The 26,460-nt window shown below is 35.9% G+C and overlaps 1 protein-coding gene across 2 annotated transcripts; it reads right to left on the minus strand.

Moving 5' to 3' along the window:
* Window positions 1-4,385: 4,385 nt before the first annotated feature.
* On the minus strand, window positions 4,386-17,140 carry LOC129244049 (uncharacterized). Of its 2 annotated transcripts, XM_054881650.1 has the most exons (5): window positions 16,912-17,140; window positions 16,771-16,839; window positions 5,792-6,419; window positions 5,605-5,673; window positions 4,386-5,541 (listed from the first exon to the last, which is right to left on the minus strand). In XM_054881650.1, the coding sequence occupies exons 2-5, from the start codon at window positions 16,777-16,779 to the stop codon at window positions 4,511-4,513; spliced, it is 1,737 nt and encodes a 578-aa protein (XP_054737625.1). In that variant the 5' UTR covers window positions 16,780-16,839; window positions 16,912-17,140; the 3' UTR covers window positions 4,386-4,510. The 2 variants fall into 2 exon arrangements, with proteins under 2 accessions (XP_054737625.1, XP_054737626.1); XM_054881651.1 differs by having other exon boundaries at window positions 16,771-17,140.
* Window positions 17,141-26,460: the final 9,320 nt, after the last annotated feature.

The following is a 26,460-nucleotide window of genomic DNA, read 5'->3' on the forward strand; positions in this document are numbered from 1 at the left end:
ATCCAAGGTATACATCAACAAGCCAAGGACTCTAACTCAACTTAAAAACAATATCCGACGCGAAATCGCCGCCATACCGGCCGAAATATTGGCCAAAACGATGGAAAACGCCGAAAAAAGGACACATTTGGCCATCAAGGCCAGAGGCAAACATTTGAAGGATATCATTTTCAAAAACTAGCTGGAACAAATCTCCTTGAATCAAAATAAATGATTTTTCATATCAACACAAAAAAAAATGTTTTTTTCAATGTTTTTTTTCAGAAACAAATGGGCCCGCTTTAAATGGCCTACCCTGTACATAATTAATGTCCTTATTTTTATATGGATATTAGCAAGAACTGAAAGGTGGTAATGCTGAGTAATGGTTTGGTCTTCAGGAACCTGGAGAAGTTATAAAAAAATCATCATTGCTTTGCTCTTGCAATCCATGGACTGGAATTTAGCATTAGGATCATAAGTAAAAAATCACGACTCGTAATCTTTTGCCTTTTTTCCAATAAGCTCGGATTATTTTCATTAGCAAGAAAAATATCGATACAAAGATTTTTGTGAACTTCTTACTATTTATTTTGGTGCGCATTTGCAATCTTTTGGCTGAACAACAAATAACCCTAATGATATCGAGCCCTAACTGCCAAAAGGGCGTAAGTAAGAAAGTGTTCTTCATTGTTTTAGATAAAAATCAAAAATACGCAAAACCTGTAAAAATCAAAGTCATACGAAATACCGTTACAAAGTTGTGGTGAAAGCAATTTGGCTTAAGAGTTCAATTATACCCTTTTCGTTAACGGTATTTTGGTTTTTATCAGAAATTTATTGAAATAAGCAAAAAACCCCAATCAAATAGGTATAAATCAAAGCAAAGCAAAGGTAAATTCATAATTTGTCATTATTTGTCTTTGGATGGATACATTCTTACAGACTATGTTAAGCTAATGTACAATAGTTTATTAATTATTAGGAAAAAAACGATTTAAGATGGTTGACTAAGATGCCATACGGCCATGTAAAATCAGCACCAGAAGAGTTGAAAAACAAATTTAAATCTGCACATGCCTTAGGAATCGGAGCATTACCTCACCGCGTAGTTGGTTCTCGAGAAGCCAATTTTAAAGGTTTCGTACAGTCGAAGTTTCTTATTAGGAATATTAAATTGAGTTTTACTTAAAAGGAAAGGACAATCAATAGATCCAGAAATGATACGAATAATAAATGATCACGATAGAATAGATCGTCTGCTATCAAGGGGTTTTAAGTCAATCAATAAACATCGAGAGCGGTACGATGGTAAAGGTTCAGAAAAGTTTAAAGATCGGAGCGCAAAACGAAAAAAAACTTTCTGAATTCTCAATCCGATTAGAGAGACCTATTTGGAACGGTCTCCAAATAGCAGCAGCATACTCTAATGTTGATCTAACAAAAGCTCAATACAATGCTTTGAGAGTGTGTGGGTTGGTAAATGCAGAACAATTTCGGCGTACGAATGCTAGCGTCGAATATGACCGTTGTTGTTGTTGTTGTAGCAGCATAAACATTCCCCATACTTACATACGGGGAATGCTGCTGGAGTGGCAATCCTTGACCGGATATAAATCCGGGTCGTTTCGGTAACGTAGAACCGACTGCCGTGGAAACGCGAATATGACCGTCTTATGACGTGGTTAACATGGCTAGTGAAATTCAGATTAGAGTCGAAAATAACGCCTAAGTCTTTAATTTCCTCAACGGATTGCAAAGGTAAGCCAGCAATATTATACGAAGTATGCAAAGTATTGTTTGATTTAGCATATTTTACTTGAAAGCATTTGCTTATATTTAGTGACAAACGATTTAAATAGCCTAGTTCCGGATATTGTGTAAGTCGAATTGCAAATTTTCAGAGTCACTAGCACTGTTAATCACCGCAAATATTTTAAGATCATCAGCATACAACGAGTGTTCAGCAAAAGAAAAGCATGAACCCATATCGTTAATGAAGAGAATAAAGATGAGGGGTCCTAGAATACTTCCCTGCGGGACACCACAGGACGCAATAAATGCACGGGATTTCATATTATCAACGGCTAAAACGCAGTGCCTATTGGACAAATATGATTTGATCCACAAAAAAAGCGTGGAGTGTATACTCATTGCCGCAAGCTTTGACAAGAGTATTCGATGTGATACTTTGTCAAACGCTTTAGAAAAGTCTGTATAAATTGCATCAACTTGAGATCTGTTCTGAAAGGCTGAAATGCAGTAATCATTGAAAATAGACAAATTAGTGACAGTAGAGCGACTTGCAACGAAACCATGCTGGTTGGTAGATATTAGGCCTTTGACAGCAAAATATAGCTTATCATTCACAGTTATCTCAAAAAGTTTTGAGACAGACGATAGCTTCGAAATCGGCCTGTAATTGCTAACATCATTTTTATTCCCATTCTTAAATATAGGCGTAACAGAAACTAATTTCCAGCCATCAACAAAGATACCGGCGTACAACGATTTATTAAATATAGTTGTAAGAGGCTCAGCAAGATGGCCGATAAGCCATCCGAGCCAGTTTTCGATGTGGGTTTGAGCTTCATAATACCCTTGATGACATCAGTAACAGATAGGCACAATGTCCCAAAATTAAGAGCTGAAAAACTACTAGAGGGCAAACCAGAATCGAAGTCTAAGTCGGGTTCAAAATTAGAGCAAAAAAAGTCAGCAAATAAATTGGTAGATTCTATGGCAGAATTTGCAAATTTACTATTATAAAAAACAATGTTTGGCACTGTTGAGCAAGACGTTTTTAATTTGGTGAATTGCCAAAAGGCCTTCGAATGCGAAATAATATTGTTTTCGAAATCCAGGATGTAATTTCTATATAAAAACTTGTTCAAACAGTTGAATTCCTTTAAATGGCAATGGTTTGCAAAATTTGTTTTTTAGATTCTTTAGACATCTAAGCCGTTTGGTATGCCAAGGTGTCTTATATACTTTTTTATGATAAATAGGAATGTGTTTCAAACAGAAATCTTAGTCTTAAAGAAATGAAAGAAATTAACACCCACAATGGAAAGATACAGTTGGAAGGAATTCTTAAAAATTCTTAAAAATTAAAACTGATGTTGTTCCACAAATGGAGTTACCTACAGTTTTAAGACCCTGAGCGGCAGATATTTTTTGGTGGAGATTTTTCGTAGCAGTAATACACTTGGGGCGCGACCGGTACTAGAAAAAACGTGTTCTATCATTTTGGTGTTTCATGCACGTAGATTCGAGCCTACGCACTTCCGAGCAACTGAAACTAGCCATAATATGTTAATATTTCCTCAAAGTATACGAAATATAAGAATAAGATTTATTTATATCAATAATTACGATATAAGCATAAAAGTCATACTAAAATGCGCACAAAGGCCATAGCTATATTGATTTGTCTCAGGTGCCTGATATCGTAAGAAGATGGCCGCTTACGTGATGTCACTTTCTTGATGTTTCTCTCTTATATACACTTCTTTGTGTGTTAATACTATGTTATTGATGTTGGCTTGTTTATTATTTAGAAGTGGTTTTGGCAGTCTGAATATGTATAAATAGAAGTATAATTGAGCACAAATATCGATTTAATTTTAACAAATTTCAATCGATTTTGCTGTTTCCTTCATTTCCACTTCGTCCGATAATTCTTAGTATTTGACGACTAATACCAGCAGAACCTGTTTTATTTATTCCTTATAAAATGATCTTGGGTCGTAGGTTCATGTGTTTGGCTACAGAAGCGGGAAGTATCGCATTCGAAAGATAAGCCATTGCGCTGAATAGAAAGTGATCGCTGGTGTCCGTTTTATTATTTAAAATAAAACCTCTAATACATAAGTCATAAAATTGTTTGTCTTCAATATTTTAAAATAACACAAAGTCCAATAGTCTATTTTATAAATTTATTTAAACACATGGCTTATTAAATTTTTCGAACTTGGTTTTATTCGTTCATTTATTCATCTTGTTTTTCCTAAATACATACACAAAGCATTACATTTAAAAAGAGGCAGATAAAAGTTATGGAAACAAAAACTTAAAGAAAAGTATAACACGAAAACACTTATTTAGTTATTTACATATAGAAAAAAAGAGAACTTAGACATTGAGAAATTTACAATTTGATAAGGGATTGTTCTTTTGTCTTTTTCATCACTAGCCATTTAAAATATTTATATTCTTACACGAAATATCATTATAATTGTGTTTAAATGTATTGTATATTGTAATTTAAAATGTAAATCGGGTGCATTTAATTAACAGATGAAATGAAATGAAATACACGAGTATTTATAAAAGCATTAATAATTGCGAAAATAAATAAACACAAAGGCGGCACATTTGGCGTGAAAGGACCGAAATAACTATACAGTCATATCTTCAAGTAAGTGCGCACGTATGAGTATTCAGGTATATTTGGGGCAGCGTATTTTGGAATAGCGTTAGCGTATTGTGGAGGGCGATCGTCTCAAAGTTTACCATCATCACCGACATTTTAGTAATTGTATCCGGTTTGTGGATTAAATTCGCCACTCCCATGCCGACCGGGAGGGCTACCCGGTCCACCACCAGGTGCGCCACCGGGACCAGGCGGCACATACTGCTTACCAGGCCCACCAGCTCCACCACGGCCACCTCCAAAACCACCAGTGCCAGGACCGCCACCACCTCGACCACCGGGACCACCAGCACCACCCCCAAAGCCGGGCGCACCGCCTGCACCACCTGGTCCACCACCATAACCACCTGGACCGCCACCACCTCCTGGGCCACGACCACCTGCACCACCTCCAAAGCCGGGCGCACCACCTGCACCACCTGGTCCACCACCATAACCACCTGGACCGCCGGCACCTCCTGGGCCACGACCACCTGCACCACCTCCAAAGCCGGGCGCACCACCTGCACCACCCGGTCCACCACCATAACCACCTGGACCACCAGCACCTCCTGGGCCACGACCACCTGCGCCGCCTCCAAATCCAGGCGCACCACCTGCTCCAGGACCGCCTCCATAGCCACCGGCTCCCGGACCGCTAGGACCACGACCACCAGCTCCTCCACCAAAGCCTGGTGCGCCACCTGCACCAGGACCACGTCCACCTGCACCTCCTCCAAATCCGGGCGCTCCTCCACCTGCTCCTCCACCAAAACCTGGTGCGCCACCGGCACCCGGAGCGCCACCTGGACCACCATAATTATAACCCCCAGCTCCTCCGGCACCACGTCCACCAGCACCACCACCGATTCCTCCTGTACCGCGTCCACCTGCACCGCCACCGAATCCACCAGCACCAGGACCACCAGCTCCTCCACCAAAGCCTGGTGCGCCACCTGCACCAGGACCACGTCCACCTGCCCCTCCTCCAAATCCGGGTGCTCCTCCACCAGCACCACCACCAAAGCCCGGCGCTCCACCTCCGCCTGAGCCTCCACCATATCCCGGAGCACCACCTGGTCCGCGACCACCAGCTCCACCACCAAAACCTGGCGCACCGCCAGCACCGGGGCCACCGCCATATCCACCTTAAAAAAAGAAAATATTTATTTCCCTCTACATAGAATCAACTTTTGCATAAAGTGGCTTACCGCCAGCTCCACCACGTCCTGTGCCACCGTAACCACCAGCGCCTGTACCACCACCTGCGCCGCCGAATACTAGAAATACCAGTACACAAAATCAATTAATATACCATACATATATAAGAACATTTGCAGATATACCATATATAAAGACTCTTTATTTAGCAGTTGAAATTCTCAATGCTTTACTCACCACCTGCTCCAGTGCCAGGACCGCCTGTATAACCACCGCCAGGGGCAGGGGAAATACCTTGTGCCGCCAAAGCCTTAGCAATCTCTTCTGGGATTGGGGGTGGTGTAGGTAAAGCATCACCAGATGGCTGGAAGCCATTTTCATCAGCAAGATATGAAATCTCAACAAGTTGCCCTTCCGGATTTGTATACGAGTATGTACCCATAACCGAAGCAATTTCATTTTCTGAGCCCTTATTCTTGATTGTGCCTTCTTCTTCCGCCTTGATACCATTACCGGTCTCGTAACTGAAACGATAGTTGCCATCGCCATCGTTTTCATTCACATACGACAATATTGGTATTGGTGGGCCAGAGGGTTGCGCAGGCCCAGATGGACCAGGACGTGGGCCACCACCAAAACCACCCGGAGCACCGCCATAACCACCTGGTGCACCGCCTCCACCTATGGGGCGGCCTGGGCCACCAGGGCCACCAGGGCGAGGAATACCCCCAAGTCCAAAATTGCTACCACCCGGACCCTGCAAACCTGGGCCGCCACCAGCGCTAGCTGCACTTGCTGGTGGGGGGAGGTATTTGTTGTCAAGCCGTGCGCTATGCGCCAAGGCTAAAAGTGTGGTGAAAAGTAGCTGAAATGCAAGAGAAGAAATGGATTGTAATGTATGGTATGCAAAAATAATGAAATTCATATGGGAATACGAGTATGTAAAGAAAAATATGTAAATACAAATAAATGGGTCCGTATATGCAGCTTTTCCTAGTATATGCCTAAGCGAGTTCTGTTGCCAAACGGTATTTTCTTAGAACAGTGGGCCACACCAGTCATACTAATTCAAACGGAATTGAGTGTTGGAGGGCTAAGCTATTTAAAGCAAAATGTTTGCTCTCTACTGCTTCGTTGTCTATATTTTAAACCGGAACAAATAATTGCTAACCTACACAATAAGAAAAATTTAAGTATTTAAAATGGAAATTATATGGGCGCAAAAGGTGGTTGGTTGTTAGTCAGAAATTTTTGAAAAGCTCCCTTCAAATATTCTTAAATAAATGATGTCACTCACCAGAAAAATATTAATATTTGTATCCATATAAAATATACATATATTCTTATTCTTATACTATGAAGGTGAATATCTGTACGTTGTCCGCGCATCACTACGAAACGACAACACCAAATGACGTAAAAATTTGTATACATTCATATTTTCACCTAATGAAGGTTATAGGCATGCTTTTATGATGGAACTCCCTTCCCACAGCCCCCAGGACACACCACCACTCTCATTTGTCACTAATAATCGAATATTTACTTAAATTTAATCTAAAAAATCTTAGTTGTTCCTATTTCCCATTATTTATAGCACACTCTAGACTTCATAATCCGCATAAGCTGTTCAACTATGACCCAAATGCAAAGTTCAAAAAGGTTTGAGATAGAAAATTAATAAAAATAATTTTGCTTGATATTTTTCTGATTGGTTGTTTTGATTTTATTCAACGAGGCATAGCAACGGATGCCGGGTATTGTAATATTAGGGTTATTAATAAAAAATTATTTTCTATGAAATTATTGTTTGTAATTCTTTTATATACATATCCTAAATCCCTCAAAACTACTCCTACGCGAGCGGGGCCGAGGGTTAAAGCTAGTACACATATATTAATGAAAGTGGTACACCCGGATGTGCTGAAAGAAAATCCGGGTTTAAAAAAGTTCGAGTCCAAATCAAGTGTTGCTGGTATTGGAATTTAATTAACTTTTTTTCAATATTGAATACACCCATTTTCTATTTTAATCGACTATGCTTTTAAATAAATTATAAAGTAATGATATTCGAATAGAAGCTCAAGAAAAAACTTTAATAAAAATGGCTTCAATATTTGAATAACGTGAACTTTTAAATGATTGACAGTTTCTGTGTTGCATGTTTTTAGGTCTAATTCTAATTTTCAGGTTTTCATTTTACTTGTTAAAACATGTGAGAATTTCTCAATTAGTTTTTGAATATAGTATGAAAAAAAACAATTTGTTTTTTTGAAAGTTATTTTATAACCCTACTAAAAACTCCGGATATAGAGCAAAATGCCCCAATAACTTGGTTCCTCCTCTCCTTTGGTTAGGCTTGCATCAACTACAAATGGAGATCGCAAATCGGCGCTGATCGGTATTTCTTCGGAGCAAATTTTGAACGGTTACATATTTGTTTAAATTAAAAAAATGTATGTATAAATAGTTTCACCACTGAATAATACAGAATAATACTAAATTAATTTTTAAAGCATTTTCGATATTAGTTTCTAAAAACATTTTCTTCGACTTCACTCCACACTTAAGTGTCAATCCCGACCTCGCTGCATTTAATTGCATATAATTTGCAAGTTCTCCACTAAAAAAGGAAGATAAGATCAATTAAAAAAATTGAGTCATCAACATCATCTTCAACCAACTGTACCCAAACCAACAGTAGCCCAATCAACGGCATCGTCAACACTTCGATTATTATTAGCCATAAAGTGAAGGGAATCTCCGTGAAACCAAAAGCGAAACAAAAATTAAATCAAGCACTTTAAAGTCATTACAGTATGCACATATTATATATATGTGTGTGTACATATTTTAGTTAGCCTGAGTTGGGCACGAACAGTAGGTCAGCCAGCTACGAGTGTGAACTACGTGCTACTGTCATGTACATATGTTACAGCAACAAACTAAAAGGAGAAAATAAGAGACAAAAAGTAAAACATAATATGAAAAACAACATCTGAACTAACAACAACAACATCAACTCCAAACTACAAGCAATATGCGCGCTTCGTGTTGTTTTGTTGGAGTCATCTTCAGTCTAGAGCCTAAATCTTCATAGCAACACTCCCATTTTTAGGCGAGCACTCATACATACTCGTATGTAGCATCTGTATGTGTGCTTTATAGTTGTGGCAATACGATCAACTGATTCAAATAATTGTCAGTTTTAACTTAAAATGGGAGGTAGGTCAGTAATAAAAGCGGCATGGCTACATCAGCATCAGTTCCCAAAATCGTAGAGCTAACGCCGTCGCCAAAGTCAACAGTGAGCGCAAAGTGGGTAACAATGCAACTTTGCAAATGCACTCAAAGTTATGTACGTGTGTATGTTTATATGTTTGTACTTATACTTCAGTAGCTTGCAGCAAAATATGAATGAATGCCTGAATGAAACAAGATGCGCCTGTCCTCTTGCCGGCCCAGGTTGCGAATACGCCGTGGAAGCCAAGCCACTGAAATGCATACAGCTGGCATTATGAGAAATGAGTGTGGCTCAACTAGTTGGCGGAGGTTACTGCAGGTTTATTGGTTTCATTTATTTCTTTATTTATTTATTTATACGGAAAACATGTAAACTAATGTAATGCTGTGGAATTTCTTTTATTTTTCATGCATCTTCTCACGTTTTTGATTCACTTTGTTGTGTTGCTTTTATTGCATTCGTTGTGGCATCATAAACTTAAAATTTTATGCCAAGATCTTTCGCCGAAGATTTATTTATGCCTTTTGCTTTAGTGTTTCCATTCTATGGTTGTTGTGGCTTCATATATATTTTTTTTTATTTTTTTCCTGCACTTTGTTTTGTTATTTTTCCATTTTTTATTGCATTTAGGCACCTTCTAAAAATGCGCTATTTGACATTTATTGCTCAGCATCGGCCAATTGTCGGTCTCTCAGCCAAACGAGTGTTTGTTTGTTTCTTTTGTCAGTCAAGTTTGTTTTACAACTTTTACGCTCTATGCTACACTCATCATTCAAACGCTCAACTATTGGGGCTGAAATAACGTCTGCGCATATCAGACACACACATGTGCACATGCAGTATAATTTGCATTGGTTGCATGTTATGGAAAAATTATTTATATATCTTTTTACACTTTGCAAGTTTGCGAAAAACTGCTGTTATGGATCAGTAGGTATGTATGGGTGTATGATGTGTGTGTAAGTGTTACCGCAGCAGATAAACGCGTACCGTGTGGATTTATTTAAACGCAACTTAAGTTATCTTTAATGGTAAATGTTAACTGACATTTATGTTGGTTTGAAGTGTCAAGTTGAAGTTTGTTTTATGGTGAGGAGGCAAGACAAAAGAGATGTTAACTAGTTAAGTAGCGTTTATTTGCACTTGGAGAAGCCCCTTATCTGTTTTGCTAATTATTTCAGATTACCAATTTATTTTTTATGTTTTACATGACTCAGGGCAATTGAATGCAAGGAGTGAAGTTTAATTTAAAATAATTTTGTATTTTTTTTCTACACACGCATGCAAATTTCGAAATAAAATTATGTATTTTTTTAGTTGGAACTTAGGCTCTTTTGTTTTGCATTATTTATTTTTTACATGAATGCGTCATTGTAACAATATTTCAAGCCCATTCAAACAAAATTTTTGAGATTATAAGTATTTAAGTGTCCGTTGTTCGAGGTCGATCTTTTAAGCTTGGTCGACTTTAAAGCATATTTCTGAAATTTTTAATGTTGGTCGAATATTACATTTTTAACTGGAAATCGACTTAATAGACTAAAACTATCTTTACCGCCACTGAATTAAACTTATATATATAGGTATATATGGGGCATTCTTCGCCAACCGGACACCTCCATCTGCCCAGAACAGTTTTTATAAAAAAAATTTGTCCCTATGCCGAAATAAAAGCTTATGTCATGTACTTTAATTTGTCATGTGGCACTTTTTAAATATTCAAGATGGACGACGAATATTGACAAATATGTTGGAAAACACCAAAAAAAATGAAGTAGTTTGTTAAGAAAAGTAGAGAGAGAGATTCTGGTGCCTGCCGTACGGCGACCGCTACCAGAAAAATCTTTTTCTTTATTTTGGTGTTTCACCGAGATTTGAACCTACGTTCTCCCTGAATTCCGTGACTGCCATACGCACCAACCCATTCGGCTTCGGCGCCCACCTGAATTAACCTTGCCTTACTGTGTACAATATTTTGAACTCGGGAAATATAGATTCAGTCAAAAAATTTAAGTCTTTCAGTATGCCATAAAATCTTCACGAAATCTTAAATAACTCAAGTTAGTAGCATCAATCAGCCTCAAATACTAAATTTGAACTATATACGCCCTTTAACCCACGAGTAATTATAAATAGCTTTTGCTAATAGGCAAATGTGGAGTTAAGGTTTTTAATGAATTAGTAATAAAATTCTCATTATTAGTGAATTATTACGCACTTCTTTCATATAGCGAAGAGTCGCAAAAGATGCAAAATTTATGCGACGCAATTTTTAGAACAGTTGTGTAAGGGTCAGTGGAATATTGATTCACCTTTTCCCGGTGGCAAGCAGACAATGGAATATTACAGTTGTATTCACTTTACGTTTCTTCGTTCATGCAATCGAGATTTTTCTCGGTGTAGAGGTAAGAAGGAAGCGGAGAGTGTCGATCACTATCTGTTGAAATGCCCCGCTCTGGAAAAATGGGAGGAGGATGGGTTTAGTATATGGGGATTATGGACCATGACTGCGTCGCGGTTGTGTTAATCGCTTTATGCTGCTGATGAAGTTAACACCTTTTTAATATCAAGGCCCACTATAGCGGCAGGCGTAACAAAGAAGTGAAAGCTAAGGCGCCTAAATCCTAGCCCCGCGAGGGCAGGGCAACTTAGGAGAAGGTGCTGAGATGACTCCACCTCATCCTCCATACAGCTGACGTAAAAAGGACTCGAAATACGAGAGCTAAGATTATCTCAAACTTAGAAGATCCCTCCAACACCTCCGATCCACACGTAGCCAGAAGGATTTCCTTGAAGGATACCTTGCAAGTTTGAGTACTTTTCCAACACTCAGCTGACCGCAGGTGGTCATATTCGGTATGGAATAAGTATATATAAGATAAGTATTTCTTAAAATAAATTAATTCATCACATGCAAATTTTAAAGAGCAGCCACCGTGGCTTAACTTTACGAAGAAATGGACTTATTTTCATGAATAGATCTCTGCAGCTTGCTAAAGGTTACAAACGCCTGAGACCTACACTGTGGTCCCTGATAGGGTTAGTGGAGTACCCCTGTGTGTTGTAAATACCTGGTCGATCAAAAACTTTGGTATAATTGATGTTTCTAATTTACATTGCTAATTTACCCTACAATTTTTAAACTGCTCAGGTATAAGGATGCCTAAGATACTTTATTTAAAGTCTATTATTTCTACTTTATTATTTCAACTTTTTAGTGAATTTTTACACAAAAAGTAGATTTTTAGATCTTTTTTCTTAGAGTGTATAAAGAGAAAATTGCCCGCAGTCAAGGGAGTTAAAAAGCCAAAATGCTTCAACTAAACACACTTGACTACAATGGCGGCTAATGGGAAGTACTAGTAAAATGACGACGCGTAAATCCTTTATTAGGTGTTTGGCCGAGTTTCACCCAAGTTTGTGTCGTACGACTTGATATTGTCCCGCCTTGATGGAGGTACAGACAGTTTTTCATTAAAAACTGTTTTTATGGCCTGTCTATGGCCGATCTCTGTAAAAAAACTGTTCAAGCGCAGGGCACCCGAATGGTAGCCACGAAAATTCCACCCAGCTGCGGCAATAGGCCGGGTACATGTTTAGAATAAAGTGAAATTTCAGGCAAAACAAATCCGCTGATTTCAAATGAACATCAAATAAATATATTTTCCGAGATGGCTCAACAGTTTAGCCTAGCTGTAAAAGCAATGCTTATCACTTACTAATTATACCTGTATGCTGTTATAAGATTATCTGAAACCAGCAGAAACTTACTCAATTGAAATTCAATCGCGCTATTCAATTTTTAATTAATTTCATATCCGTTGTCATGCCTTACATCATCAACTTCAAATGTCAGTTCCGCCATAAAAATCAGCAGCAGCAAATCATGTTGCCATAAAAAAGCCCCCCTCATCATTCATATATCACCTGACAGCTGAGTATCGCGCAACATTTTCAACATACGAGTGCGAGTGAACTCGTGGAAAATAGGCTAACCCGCGAGTTAGCGAGTTAGCGAGTTGAGAGCATAGAAAATGTGATAATATTATATAAAAAAAATAATAATAACAATAAAAAATAATGCGATTTAAATAGTTGACAATTGCCAGCAGCAGCAACACAAGTGGAGTGGCAACTTTGAGATGCACAAATACACATGCCATGCTTTACGAACGAATTTGAGCGGCACGTACGGATGTGCATGTAAATATATGCACTTATACATATTTGCATGCGGCAACCAACATTTGCCAGATCGGTTGTTAGCGGCAGTACAACGGGCAGTCGGCAACGCCTGTGCCCAGCGGCGCATCAAAAAAAAATTCCCAACACTGCGAATCGTTGAAAATTTAAACGTGCACGCTTGTACTGCAAGCTAACAGCTGCGACATTTGCTGTTCGAAAAGCATCAACAACGGCAAAAGCAACAGCAATGAGCAGCAAATATAAGCGTCAGGGCAGCGGTGGCATCACACGAATCGTGACTAATTTTTGCTGCTCTTCGACACAGGCTTCTTTTAGTTGGGGAATGTGCATTTGGTTTTTATGGCTATTTTCTTTGTTTGCCTTTGCTTTGTTGACTAGCCAGCATAGATCGTATTGCGCCTTTTTTAATGTTGAAGTTTTACTGGAGGGATGACCCACCCGAAAATCGTTTAAAAGGAAATATCAAAAAATATAATTGTAAATAGATGCATTTGAAGCAACAAATTACATTACTTTTACTTTTACAACTTAATCAACGTTTTTTTTTGTTTGGTGGTGTTTATTTGACATATCGTACCCACATCAAATTAAAATTAATCGCTTGTAACATCCAATTAATTTTCCATCAGAAATTGCGCCATCCTCCATTCACTCAATTTCTTAGCATTAGCTTCTTAGCATTTCATGTTTTTCTAACTCAATTCAGCGCCTGAATTCCGTAAGTAGGAAATTCCGTACAATACGATTGGGAAATACAGCTCGCGTGTATTTGTTTTCAAATTCTTTCGGAAAAGCAAAATAAAAAACAACAAAAAGTTTCATTAGCAAAGAACTGCTAAATCGCTAAATCAGCTAACCGACAGCCGCCACCAGCAATCGCATTACCAATCGCACGAGAATTTTAATTTATGTAAATCAAACTTGACTACGAGTATTACAATATCTTCTCTACACTGCCGTCATCTTTACGTCCGTCTGCTTGGTGGGGAAAAATCGTCTGACCGTAGTAATTTATTCGAATGCCTGAGAATTTTCTATTAATATGTATGTATGTATTGCGGCTTCCGAATGCTTCTGCCGTTGCATTATGTTGCTAGATGTATGTTGCCGCAACATTTTGGCAATCTGCATGCCTTAAGGTGTGTGTGTGAGAGAGTGATGTGATTCATCAGCGTTGCGAGACGGAAATATCAGTTCGATTGAATGGCATGCTCGACTGATGAGGTAGATCCGAGATAATCAGTGGATCGGTAGGAAAATTTAAATGAACGAAGGTGGTTAAAGTAAGCGAGATTGCAGGTGATTATAAAATAACTTTAGTTCACAAACGTACACATTTACGTTTACACATAATGGAACATTTTGCAAATTTTTTGCTTTGAAAACCTCTAGAATGAATTTGACTTTTTTGCGTAAAGAAAAAGCTACGAATAAAATTTTACGTTTTTTAGATACGAGTATTTAACATTTTAACTGTTCATATTTTCGATGGAGTTGGAAAATTAGTTGCATAATATTAATATGCTGAGGTAATTTATGCAAATGCAAAATTATGAAAAGCTCGAAAAAATTGTTAAGTATTCGCTCAGCTTTTATTGATGAATTTCTTTTCATTTTCGTTTGATGAATACTAACTATTGTGGTGGAATTTATGCTTTCTAATAACTCTATCAGAGAGTTCAACCAAATGATCAATAGAGTGTCTGCTGACTGCCGTTGGAATCTCTGGCCATACATCTTTAAACTGACAGTAGGAGTATAAATATATGACCAATATTTTGAAGAAAAATTAAAAATTTAAAAACAAAAATTGTGCCAACGAAGCTCTTAGATACTTATAACCTTTACTTCCAATATTTTCTGAATTTTTTTTATTTAAAACAATTAGTAGTGCTTTTCATAAGCTTTAATGCTCAAAATATTTACACGTGCTTTCAGACTGTCCTCAGTTAGTTCAAACTGTCTTCATAGTAGTGCGGTAGTGCCTATGAATCACTAAAAAACCATCAAAAGTGACTAGTGACTGTTAACTGATTATAGCCAGAATATTAATTTCAATCGTTTTACCTTCATACTAATTTAAAAAATGTGTGCTACTTCATTCTTCAGTGCTCAGGACGTAAGGTGATTTTTTGTTTTTTGTTTGTTTTGAGGATGGCAACAGTCTCGCCGACATTTGCAAAAAGTTTCGTGTCAATAAATTTTTTTATCAATTTAAGAATCAGTTAATTTTATTAATTTTTGTAGGTTCATATATAAAAAAATTAAAGTTTGATAAGTTTAAAACATATGTTCAATGAATGAAATTTAATCTATATGTACTATAATTGCTCTCTATTTTATGAGATGAAATATGCCACATTTTCATTTGGACTATTAAACCCAAGGAAATTACTGCAAAAGGTTGCTCTTATGATGGCCCTTAAGAGATTTACATTCGCAAAACCAACCCATTCACACAATAGTTTTGAAGCTTCGAAGCGCTAAAATTGGATTATTCGAACTTACGTCCGTATACTGCCATAAGCACAGAAGAAAGTGGTGGCTAGCTTGGAATAATACCTAAATGGCATGTTTTTCCACAGTTTTTTGTTTTATGTTGTGTTTGATAAAAAAATATGAAAAACATCAAGAATTTACCAAACAAAATTCACCGAGTAAATTTAGTCATTAAATTATTTTCAAGAAAAGTAAGAGCAGAGAGTGTCAGTCTCTCTGTCTGCTTGTTAGCAACACGTACCTATATATGTCCCCGCATAGCCATTCGTTTGTATTAATGGATATCCAAAAATATTTTGGAAGTATTTGAAAGAATTGTTTTCAGTAGGAATCAACTTTGATGTTAAATAATTTTTTCATAATTTAAACTGTTTTAGTGGCCTCCAAATATTTGGTTTTCGTAATTTTATTTTAATATTTTTTTTTTTATATTTATTTATGTGTTTTAGGTTAAGTTCTACAGCCTTTGTATAGGAAATTGTTTTGCTTTTCTTAATATAAAAAGTAACATGGTCTAAAAATTGGGAAAAATTTTCAAAAAATCGGGTAGAACGTGCTTTGTTCACAAATGTCTGAAAAAATATTGCAAAAAGTGTGCGCAGACTTTTCTGTGTTGGCTATATTCGCGAAACAACCTCTCATCACTCGTGTTTTGAAGCTAACTATATACTCATTAAAAAGTAATTTCTGTAACACGTGTAAAAAAATACATTTTGAATATTTTAGAAACTCAAAAGCGAAAATTTTCCAAAAGCACGTTTATATTTGCATACAAGTTAAGAAGACAAATCCAAATTGTACTGTAATGATACTTTCCAGAAGAAAAGCACACACAAAATTTTGATTTTTGATTAATTAACTTCTTATTGATAATAATTTAAGCGGAAATGTGTATATATATTTAGTTGGTAAATTTGATATTTTGCTTAATATGACTTCAAAGCAAAATGAAACAGTCTTGCCATTCGGAAATAAGTGCCGAAGGCCTGCTTCATGGCATTTGTAAATTATAATGAAAAAAAGGCACACATTTTGTTGATGTGTTACCATATAATTTCGAATCGCAATTTTTTGTGAATTGTTTAAGTTAAAATTTTAAAATATACTGTACAAAAAATTCTGGTATCCTTTTAGAAATCTTTGTATTCAACGAACTTCCGATACTACAAAAATGAACACTAAAGTACAAATCTTTTTATCATAGTTTTCACTCGACACTCGGTTATTCAACCACCGGCGAACTACATTTATTTATTTCTGTACTCACCACTCTCATTCTTCGAAAATTTCAATGATATTCCTTGTATATTTTTCTACAAATATCCACAGTTAAGCACTGGATAAATGGCAAAAAACAAAAAAGTTAATAAAAATCCTTTTTTTCAAATATTCAGCAAATTCAACACACCAAACGTATTGTACTCCACGGCTGCACTTGGAATATTTTATTGTTGTATTTTTTTCTTTGTCTTTATTCCACACTTTGTTTCACTCAAATTCAGTTTTTACTGCTTCGCTGTGGGGATCCTGTCCAAGCCTTATCCTGCCACTACTACTTCCACCCTCTATCCTCTTTAGGCTAATGAAAAAATGTCGTTTGGAGCCGCACACTTTGACTCCGATCTATTGTTCGCAATGATATGCTGTCAGTAACAAAAATTCTCCGCCTTTTATACTTGCTTCATCTATTAAATGTTTGGCGCCAAATTGAAAATTGCAAATGCACTCGCAAACACAAAACACAAACACACGGACGTACTCACACACCAGCTTGTCTAATAGTAGCACATTGCGCCGGCGCAACAACACGAAGCATGTAACAGTGTTGCCAACATTGCAAATAATTCTGCCAGCACATTTGTCTCGCCGAACGTCATTGCAAATTTTTACTACAACACCGGCCTCAGTAATATTTTAAAAAACGCTGCTTACGGTTATACTCTGTGCATATGTAGTAATAAGAATAGTAATAGCAATACTTAGTAGAAACAGTGGCAGCATCATCAACTTATTCACGAAGGGTTGAGTTGAGCATCGTTTGCATTGAGATGAGCAATAGAAAGAGCAAAAAAAGGCAAAAAATCGATGGTACTGGTTGCAATACCGGCTGAGCTACACAAACACCGGCTGACGAGAATCTACCGCAAAAGCGTTTGCTACTGCAGCATAGAGAACACGCGCTCCCGACGTCATCATTGTGCAGCGATTGTTACTATGACGCCTTTTGTTAGCAACCAACGGTGCAACAGCTACACCCACAGGCAAAACGAACAGTGGAGCAGTATGTATGAGGAAGGTGAGAAGTTTAGGTGAGAAGTTTAGGAAGAATTTTGCATCGGGAAATAAATCAGAAAATTGTAGTTATTAAGAGACAGGAGTTGGGCTAAAATAAAAATGCAAATGCCCTCCTTGCTCTGAGGTATAACCCGTTGTAGGACAACTTTTTATATTAAGGTAATAGAGAAATGAGGGTCCATTTAAGTGAGTTTGTTTCATAACTCCCCTTTTTGTAGAAATACTTTTATATTTTCCAATCTAAAGCTTAATTACTTCCGATTAAATGATAGCAATTTCGCCTTCAAAATGATCAAAAATAGCGACATCCTTATCAATTCGTTATTGATAATCTTTTATTAAAGCTAATAAATTCACCGTCAATCACTATCTAAATGCCTGAATTGAAATATATAATTTTGTTGAGGTATTATTATTATTTTTTTTTTTCTAAAACACCTCACTGCAGTGCGCTTCTTCATAATAATTCAGCGACCAAATTGCAATATCCGCAAGAGACTAACTTACACTCATACAGTCGCAAAGTAAAGACACGATCCCTCAAGCAATATATCAGAACAGCCAAATTGCATACTTTCCGATTCCTGCATTTTTTTATCTATGGAAAATTCAATAAATTTTATATGAATCACCAGAGCCAAAACAACAACAATCAATTCGCTATGTAACTCAGGCTGATAGTGCAATACTCTCAGCTATGCTGCCAGCAACCGGCATAATGATAGTGCAACTTACAACGTGCAGGGCCTAATGCTCAGACTCACCACCACAACCCGGTCATGTCGACTGGAAAATACAATGAGCTCATAATTTTACATATTTACTAGTAGACTTCGGTTGTGCCTTTCTTTAAATTGCTCTTTACTTTGTTTTTGCTTGTGTTTTGTTGCTTTTTCCCTTTCATTTAATGAATTTGGAGTTGTCAAATTTTGAAAAAACTTTTGTTACAAAAATTTACCAAAATCATTTTGTTGTCAATAAAATTGTTAACCGCCACAGTGTGGATGACACATGCGCAGAACTCCATGGTGGTAATTTAATTTTCAGAAATTTTCTTTAATTTAAATTTAAATTTAAATTTTTTATGGCTGGTACATATGTATGCCTGAATGTACACATATTTGCGCAAGGAAACACTTATTAAGTATGTAGAATTGATGTATGACGAGCTTTCAAAGCGCTACTAGTATTGAGAAGAAACTACTTAATTATGCTCGTAAATAGATTTAATTTTATCTCATTCCTGAGCGCTGGAAACACTTTTCTTCTTCTTCGCTTTTAAAATAGTTTTGTAAGTCTCAACAACTAATTAACAACTCACTATTGGAGAAAATACATATGTCAGTGTGAATTGCATTATATTTTTCAGATCATCACATAACTGATTTTGAGGAAAGTTAGCTTCTGACGAGGTTTTGAAAGAAGTTGAATTTTGATTTGAATTTCGCTTCATGAGTAAATAGACTTCTTTTTTAATTGAAAAAAAAGTATTATTTGAATATCAAGCACTTATGAGTTTTTAACATTCGGCACTGCAACAGAGCAACCAGCAAATCTCTATGTGAAGTGTCCAAAATTCAGTCACCGGGAAAGTCGTAGAACAAATTCGAATTAGTGTGCTTTTGAAAAAAAATGAGCGAATAACAAGAAAATATTTACTATTACCCCGTCCGACTTGAGCACGAGAGTGTTATAATTTTGTAAACATAACTGTTTTAACAGCATAGAAGAATGCAGATAGGTAGAGACATATGTACAGTGTAGGTCATATAACATTTGAAACTACTGATAATGGGTGATTTTTTAGCTATTATCTTTTTAAACAGTTGGTTTAAACAGCTGACGCATGTTTCGTGTTTTGTTTCACTGTCAAACATCTTCAGTTTTGTCTATAATTTAACCATGAATCGTCTTACAAACAAACAACGCTTGCAAATCATTGAATTTTCTTATAAAAATTGCGTGTTCTGTTAAGAAAGTTTTTCGCGCGCTTCTTCCATTTTATGGTCAGTTTAATCGACCCACTGAAGCGCCTATTCGAGCTATTGTGACTAAATTTAAACCCAAATTTACATTATTGGACATCAAACCACCAACACGCTTACGTAGAGTGCGAACTGAAGAAAATATCGCAGCTGTATCGGCCGGTGTTAATGATGACCATCAATTATCGATTCGTCATCGTTCGCAGCAATTGTGCCTCTGTTACTCAACAACGTGGAAAATTTTGCGAAAGGATTTAGGTGTGAAGCCTTGCAAAATACAGCTCGTGGCAGAATGGAAGCTGAACGACCTACCGCAATGCAGTTTGAATGGGCTCATGGAAAGTTGGCCGACGATTTTTTATCGAAAAATTGTGTTCAGCGACGAAGCTCATTTTTGGATCAATGGGCAGAATTGTCGATTTTGGAGTGAAGTTCAGCCAGAAGAATTGCAAGAGCTACCAATGTATCAAAGGTCACAGTTTGGTGCGCTTTATGGGCTGGAGGTATCATTGGGCCGTACTTCTTCAAAGATGCTGCGAATCGTAACGTAACTGTGAATGGTGAGCGCTACCGTGAAATGGTATCCAACTTTTTTTGCCCAAAATGCAAGAGCTTGACTTCGTGTCATGTGGTTTCAGCAAGACGGTGCCACATGCCATATAGCACGCGTAACAATGGACTTGTTGAGAGGCGAGTTCGGTGAACATTTTATTTCACGTTCGCGGCCTGTCAATTGGCCACCCAGATCGTGCGATATAACAACTTAAGATTACTTTTTGTGGGTCTATGTTAAAGCTCATGTCTATTCTGACAAGCTTGCTTCAATTAACGCATTGGAAAACAACATTAAAGCATTTTCTATGTATTTATAAGTGAGATACCGGCCGGACCATTGGAAAGAGTATGCCAAAATTGGACTAAGCGGATGGACTATTTGAAGCGCAGTCGCGGTCAACATTTGCATAAAATAATCTTCAAACATTAAATTATATGGACTGTACTATCGATTCAAATAAAATTTCATGCATTTTTCTGAATTTTACTTGTCTTTTTTTGGAAAACTTTCCTATAGCTCTTAAAAAATCACACGTTATAACTTTATAATAAAAAAAATGTATTTGCTAACCATAAGGTACCATCCATGTCTTCTTGAAAAAAAGCTTCATAAAAATAAGTTGGTTAGTCCCTTTTTTCAAATACTTTAAAAGCATAAAACAGAAACAAAAATTATACGGTTTATAAAAAGTACACTAAACGACTTTATTTTTGGTTTTCTTAATTTTTGTCCCGCTGAAAAAATGCTCAAACTGTGCTTAATACGGCAAATATGCCGGAGTCAGATAAAATGTTTAGCCTGAAGGCCATAGAAATATGATATTTACTATACATACTTAATGTAACGAAGGACCAATATATTTCTTAAAGTTTAAACAAGAAATGCTATATTCGAAGAAAAATAAACTTATTTCTTACACATCATTTTATTTTAGCTAGATGCATTTCATCAAAAGATTTTCTAAATTCTCGAAGCTCTCAAAATAACAATTTATTTAACCGATGAACTCTTCATTCGTTTCAAATCTCTTATTTTCACGAAAAAGAAATTTTTCCGCGCCAAATGCGGAAAGCGATTGAACATCGCTAAATATAATATTTCCAACTTCACACTTCCACTTCTGAGCAAATAATGCATTCTTTTTGTGGATAGCCTTTTCATATCTAAATAATTATCACTGATAAATGTGAGAAGCTGCCAATAGGCAGTAGCCTAGCCAAGTGGGTGTGTAACAGACTATCATTCGGTATGTCTGAGTACAATAGCCACTGTGAGTTCTAATAGCGAGGCAGTGGCAATCTTCCGAGTGTAAGCCTGCATAGAAAAAGCTTCTCATGAAAACCATCCACTGTTCAGAATCGGTATAAAAATGTTGTAGGACAACGTCAAAAACGAACATGACAGTTGATTAGCATAAAAAACTATGTTTGAGTTTTTTCGAATTAAACGAATGATCCTTGGAAATAAGGATTTATTTATCTTTGAATCACTTCTTATGACAATGAGTATTTTTTATTTTTGTTGTGTTTATTTTTATTGTAGTAGTTTAATGTAGTTATAGTGGTGAAAATTAATAATTAAAAATGTTAAAACTGAGAAGTTTTAAATAAAGGTGAAAAAATTGAGTAATTTTTCAGATATTTCAAATATTTTAAATTTTATTAGCCCATTTTGGACCAAACATTAATTTTTTTTAACATCTAAACTCTCGATTTTGCATCTTCTATAAAGAAACTTTGACATCTGGCTAATTTTATGCTCCGAAGGATGATCTTCAAAATTTTCATATTAATTGGGTTAGGGTAAACTGCAAAGTAACTATGATTATTTTAGTAAAGAAAAAATATTTGTATATAAAGTCGTGGTCGAAATATCGCGTTCAAAATGTATGCAAGATAAGAGGTACAGAACTTCACGAATGTAATATTATTACCTATGTCACAAAATGAGTGCTGAACCCTTACATCGCACATTAAGTGAAATGACCGTTTTTGCTGTGCAAAATTGATAATAATGAAAGTGCCGTTTTAATTATTTTGTTATTGTTTTTTAATTAGAAATACTTCAAAACATAGGTGCGGGGATTTTATTTTCACTTAATAAAAAATACCGTTACACAGGCACGCGTCAAAATCAATCGACGTTATTCTTCGTATAAATTTGTTTGCGAGTTCAGCAGTGCTTGGTGAACTTTGAGTCCGCGTTTCTCGAATTGTGTTGAAAATAATTCATTAGTGTAAAATGGAAAATAAAGAGACATCTAAGTATAAATATGTATTTAATTAAAACGCTTTACATTTATGTTGCTATATTTGTAAATAACTTATTAGCCTACATAACCTTGAAGTGATATCAGTTATCTTCCACATTGACTTTATGGAAGCCTATAAAATTTTGACCCCATTTGACCTATTTCAAATTAAAAAAAATAGATGGAATGTTATTTAATGAATTTATTTCAAATTGCGATTTTTGCGTTTGAAGAGTAATTCCACTTTTCTTTAGGCATCCTCGGTATAAAAAAACGATATGTTTGAAATATGGCGAAAAGAACGTTCACAAAAAGAAAAATTTGATGTCATTTTTAATAATGTTCTTGGAAAAATTAAGAAAATTAATATTTCTGATGAAATGAAGAAGGGTTCAATGCATAAACTAAATTTTTTTACTGTAAAATTAACGCAAAAGTGGTAAAAATGGATCAAAATCATGTGTGGCTAAATTCGGAGTTAAAGTTGGTGGTAAGAAGCATTCCCACAAAGCAACTAATACCAGTAACTAAGAAAATTAAAAGGGAATCCAAGAGTAGTACAATGGAGTTAATTAATGTCTGAGTGCTGCACTTGCTAGTTGCCCCGACAAAAAAACAAAACAAACAAAAAAAAAAACAAAATACCATTGTTGGTCCGCGTGTGCCATTCAGCGAAAAATCAGAATTTGGCATAAGTAAAGAAGCCGCAGACCTTCCAAGTGAGAAAACTGATACTAATCTTCTTTTTCGTGCAGCAGCAACATCGACTCGTTAGAAAGGGGATACCGATTTGGCTGCAATCCTAAAAAAATGTATGGAAAGCCCATCAAGGCCATGAAAAAAGCGAAAGATGTGTATTCAATCTACCAAATCGCCAATTCAACTTTCTGCAGATGAGGCTTTAGCTTTTCTTCTTGAAAATAATTTTTCAAAAGGGCAGTACAACGCAATACGCTACGAAAATAAGTTAAAAAACTATGACATTTATCCACACTAAATTCAAATGCCGGCCTCAGGGTATAGAAGCAAATGAGACTCTTGTAAAAGTTTCGCTGCAAGCTATTTTAGAGCATACTGCTGAAAAAAATTGCTGAGATGCAAAAGCGCAAACCTTCCACACTTCCTTCAGAAGTAATTGAACTATTATGTTGCGAAGAATTTAATCTTAACAACCAAGACGATGAAATTAATGAAAGTGAAGATGTCATACTTAATTTAAATTTACAAAATGAATTATATTTAAGTAATTAATAATGTTTTCTATAAATAAAAAAATAATTAATGAATTGTCACGTTAACATTAATGGTTGCAAAATGGTTTATTTTAATTTATGGTCGTTAATGGGTTAAATTCCATTTTTGTTTTCTAAGATTTATTCTTACTAGTGAATTTCTGAATAGTTTTGGTTTGAATATCAAGCTTGCTAGTTGTAATTAATTTTGCACAGAAAAAGTAGTCATTTGGCCTATAGTGCGTCGTTAAAAAAATTAAGTTTCCAGAATAATAATTTTGGTTTTAATTGTCAATTTGCTCCTCATCTTTTGTTGATTTTAAAACATAGACTTTTTCCACCTGAGAAATTTTCAAACAACAGTAAAATAGTTTTTTCTTTTCCGCCTTTTTCCGAATCTACAAAAGGTGATATCAGTAGAACAGCTGATTTATTCTCCTCGGCATACAAATGTTAATAATATGTTTTTTGATTATATATTTTATTGTTTACATTATTATTGTTAAACATTTTGTTTACTTTACATTATACTTGTAGAATATACACGCCACTTTTCGTTTTTGGTACTACCGTGATCACTATATATATGTATATATAATTGGCGCGTACACCCTTTATGGGTATTTGGCCTAGCTCCTCCTCCTATTTGTGGTGTGCGTCTTGATGTTTTTCCACAAATGGAGGGACCTACAGTTTCAAGCCGACTCCGAACGGCAGATATTTTTATGAGGAGCTTTTTCATGGCAGAAATACACTCGGAGGTTTGCAATTACCTGCCGAGGGGCGACCGCTATTAGTAAAATGTTTTTCTTACTTTTGGTGTTTCACCGAGATTCGAACCTACGTTCTCTCTGTGAATTCCAATTCGGCTACGGCAGCCGCCTTGTTTTATATCATGCCAAAAATTGTATGATACGATTACGATTATAAAAAGTGTTTTGTTTTGATATGGATGAATTGGCTTAGATTAACAAAAATTATATGTATATGGGAAAAACCAGAAACAAGGCTACTGCAAAAAAGTATGAAAGCGAATTTATAACCCCAACACCACGCCCTTTCGAATTCGATTTACAATATCGCAATATTATTAAATTTTAAGGATATTAACGAATTGGCCTGATTATAAATTAATTTAATTTATTTATTTCTTTTTTCAACTTTATCTTCACATTCACTTTTTCACATTTCGTGTTGCTTTGATGGCACTCGTCACACCTAAAAAAATATTATAAAGTTTGGTATAAAAATATAATTTCTGAATTTAAATTAATAAATTTGCAGCATTTAGTATCCCAATCAAAACTTTTATACATTCTTTTAATTGAAAGATTTTAATTGAAAATCGTCCAAAGCATAACAATTGAAAGTGCGGTGACGTAAATAACTTATGTAACAAAATGCTATCTACTTTTGCATGAGAAACTGTAATTTATAATCTCCCGAAAGAGTAAATGCTCTGATTGTGATCGGTGTGCCATTAAAGAATTTTAGAATTTTGGCATTTTCTGTTGGCTTTTGGCTGTTGGCTGTTGACTGTTCACTGGCATTTGAAAAATCAAAAATTCCGCACAACGACAGCCATTTCATTCCAAAGCATTAATTTTTTGCAATTTTATTTGTTTTTGTTTTTGCTTTTCTTTTTGTCATTTACTATTTGAATCGGAGTAGATTGCAGTGGACGTGCGCATAGGCGCGCAAGTTTTTCCACGACAATGTGCAACAAGTTGTTGTTGATTTAATTTCACAGTTGGTCGATTTCAAAAAGTAGGTGACAAAACTAAGTGAAAGATAGCGGAATTAAATAAGAACAAAGGTATAACAGAAATGAAGAGAAGTGTTCTAGTGGCCACAGATCAGCAGAGTGAAAATATTTATTTAAGAATCAAACCATATATATTAGAAACAGGAGTATGTGCAGAATTTATAGATTTTTTCTATAAAAACAGACAAACATAAGCGCATACGCAAGCGGATTTGTGGAGCAAATAAGACTTTTAAAAATAGGAAGAGCACATTTTTTCTGCAAAACTAATTTATTTAACACCGGTGTGCATTGTTGAAAGGTATGTCGAAAATCTGTCTTTCCTTGGTAAATGAATTTTCCGAAAACATAAAACTTGCACGACGCTAGTGCAAATGTCCCATCAATATAGAACAAACTGCGGTTTTTGATATTCCCAATTCCTATCCAATGCATTTTTAACCCGCTTTCACCACTCACGAACTCTATCACGAAATAAACCAAAAACTCGGATTTTGGAGTTGAAGCATGGATTTAAAAAAATGCATTTGCACCGTAAATGAAAAATTTCAACAAGCAAATTGGTTGATTTTTTATACACAGCAATATTGTTCATTACAAAATAACTAATCTAAAGAATTGCTGCCAAATTGTAACTGTATGAAAATAATTTTTGACAACAAAATTATTTTTCCGCGTTTTATTTATCAGACAAGACAACTAGAAATCTTAGTTATACAGGTAAACCCTTGAAAATATGTACTTATAAGTAAATATATATGAAAAACCTAAATTATTTATATTTTTACCGAGAGTAGGAGGTGAAATAAGAGCGGGGCTCGGAACAAGATAAAATACCGGCGGAGCAAGAGCAGAGAGATGAAAGCACAGCTT

Source organism: Anastrepha obliqua, chromosome 4, assembly GCF_027943255.1.
Source record: "Anastrepha obliqua isolate idAnaObli1 chromosome 4, idAnaObli1_1.0, whole genome shotgun sequence".
Taxonomy (NCBI): Eukaryota; Metazoa; Arthropoda; class Insecta; order Diptera; family Tephritidae; genus Anastrepha; species Anastrepha obliqua.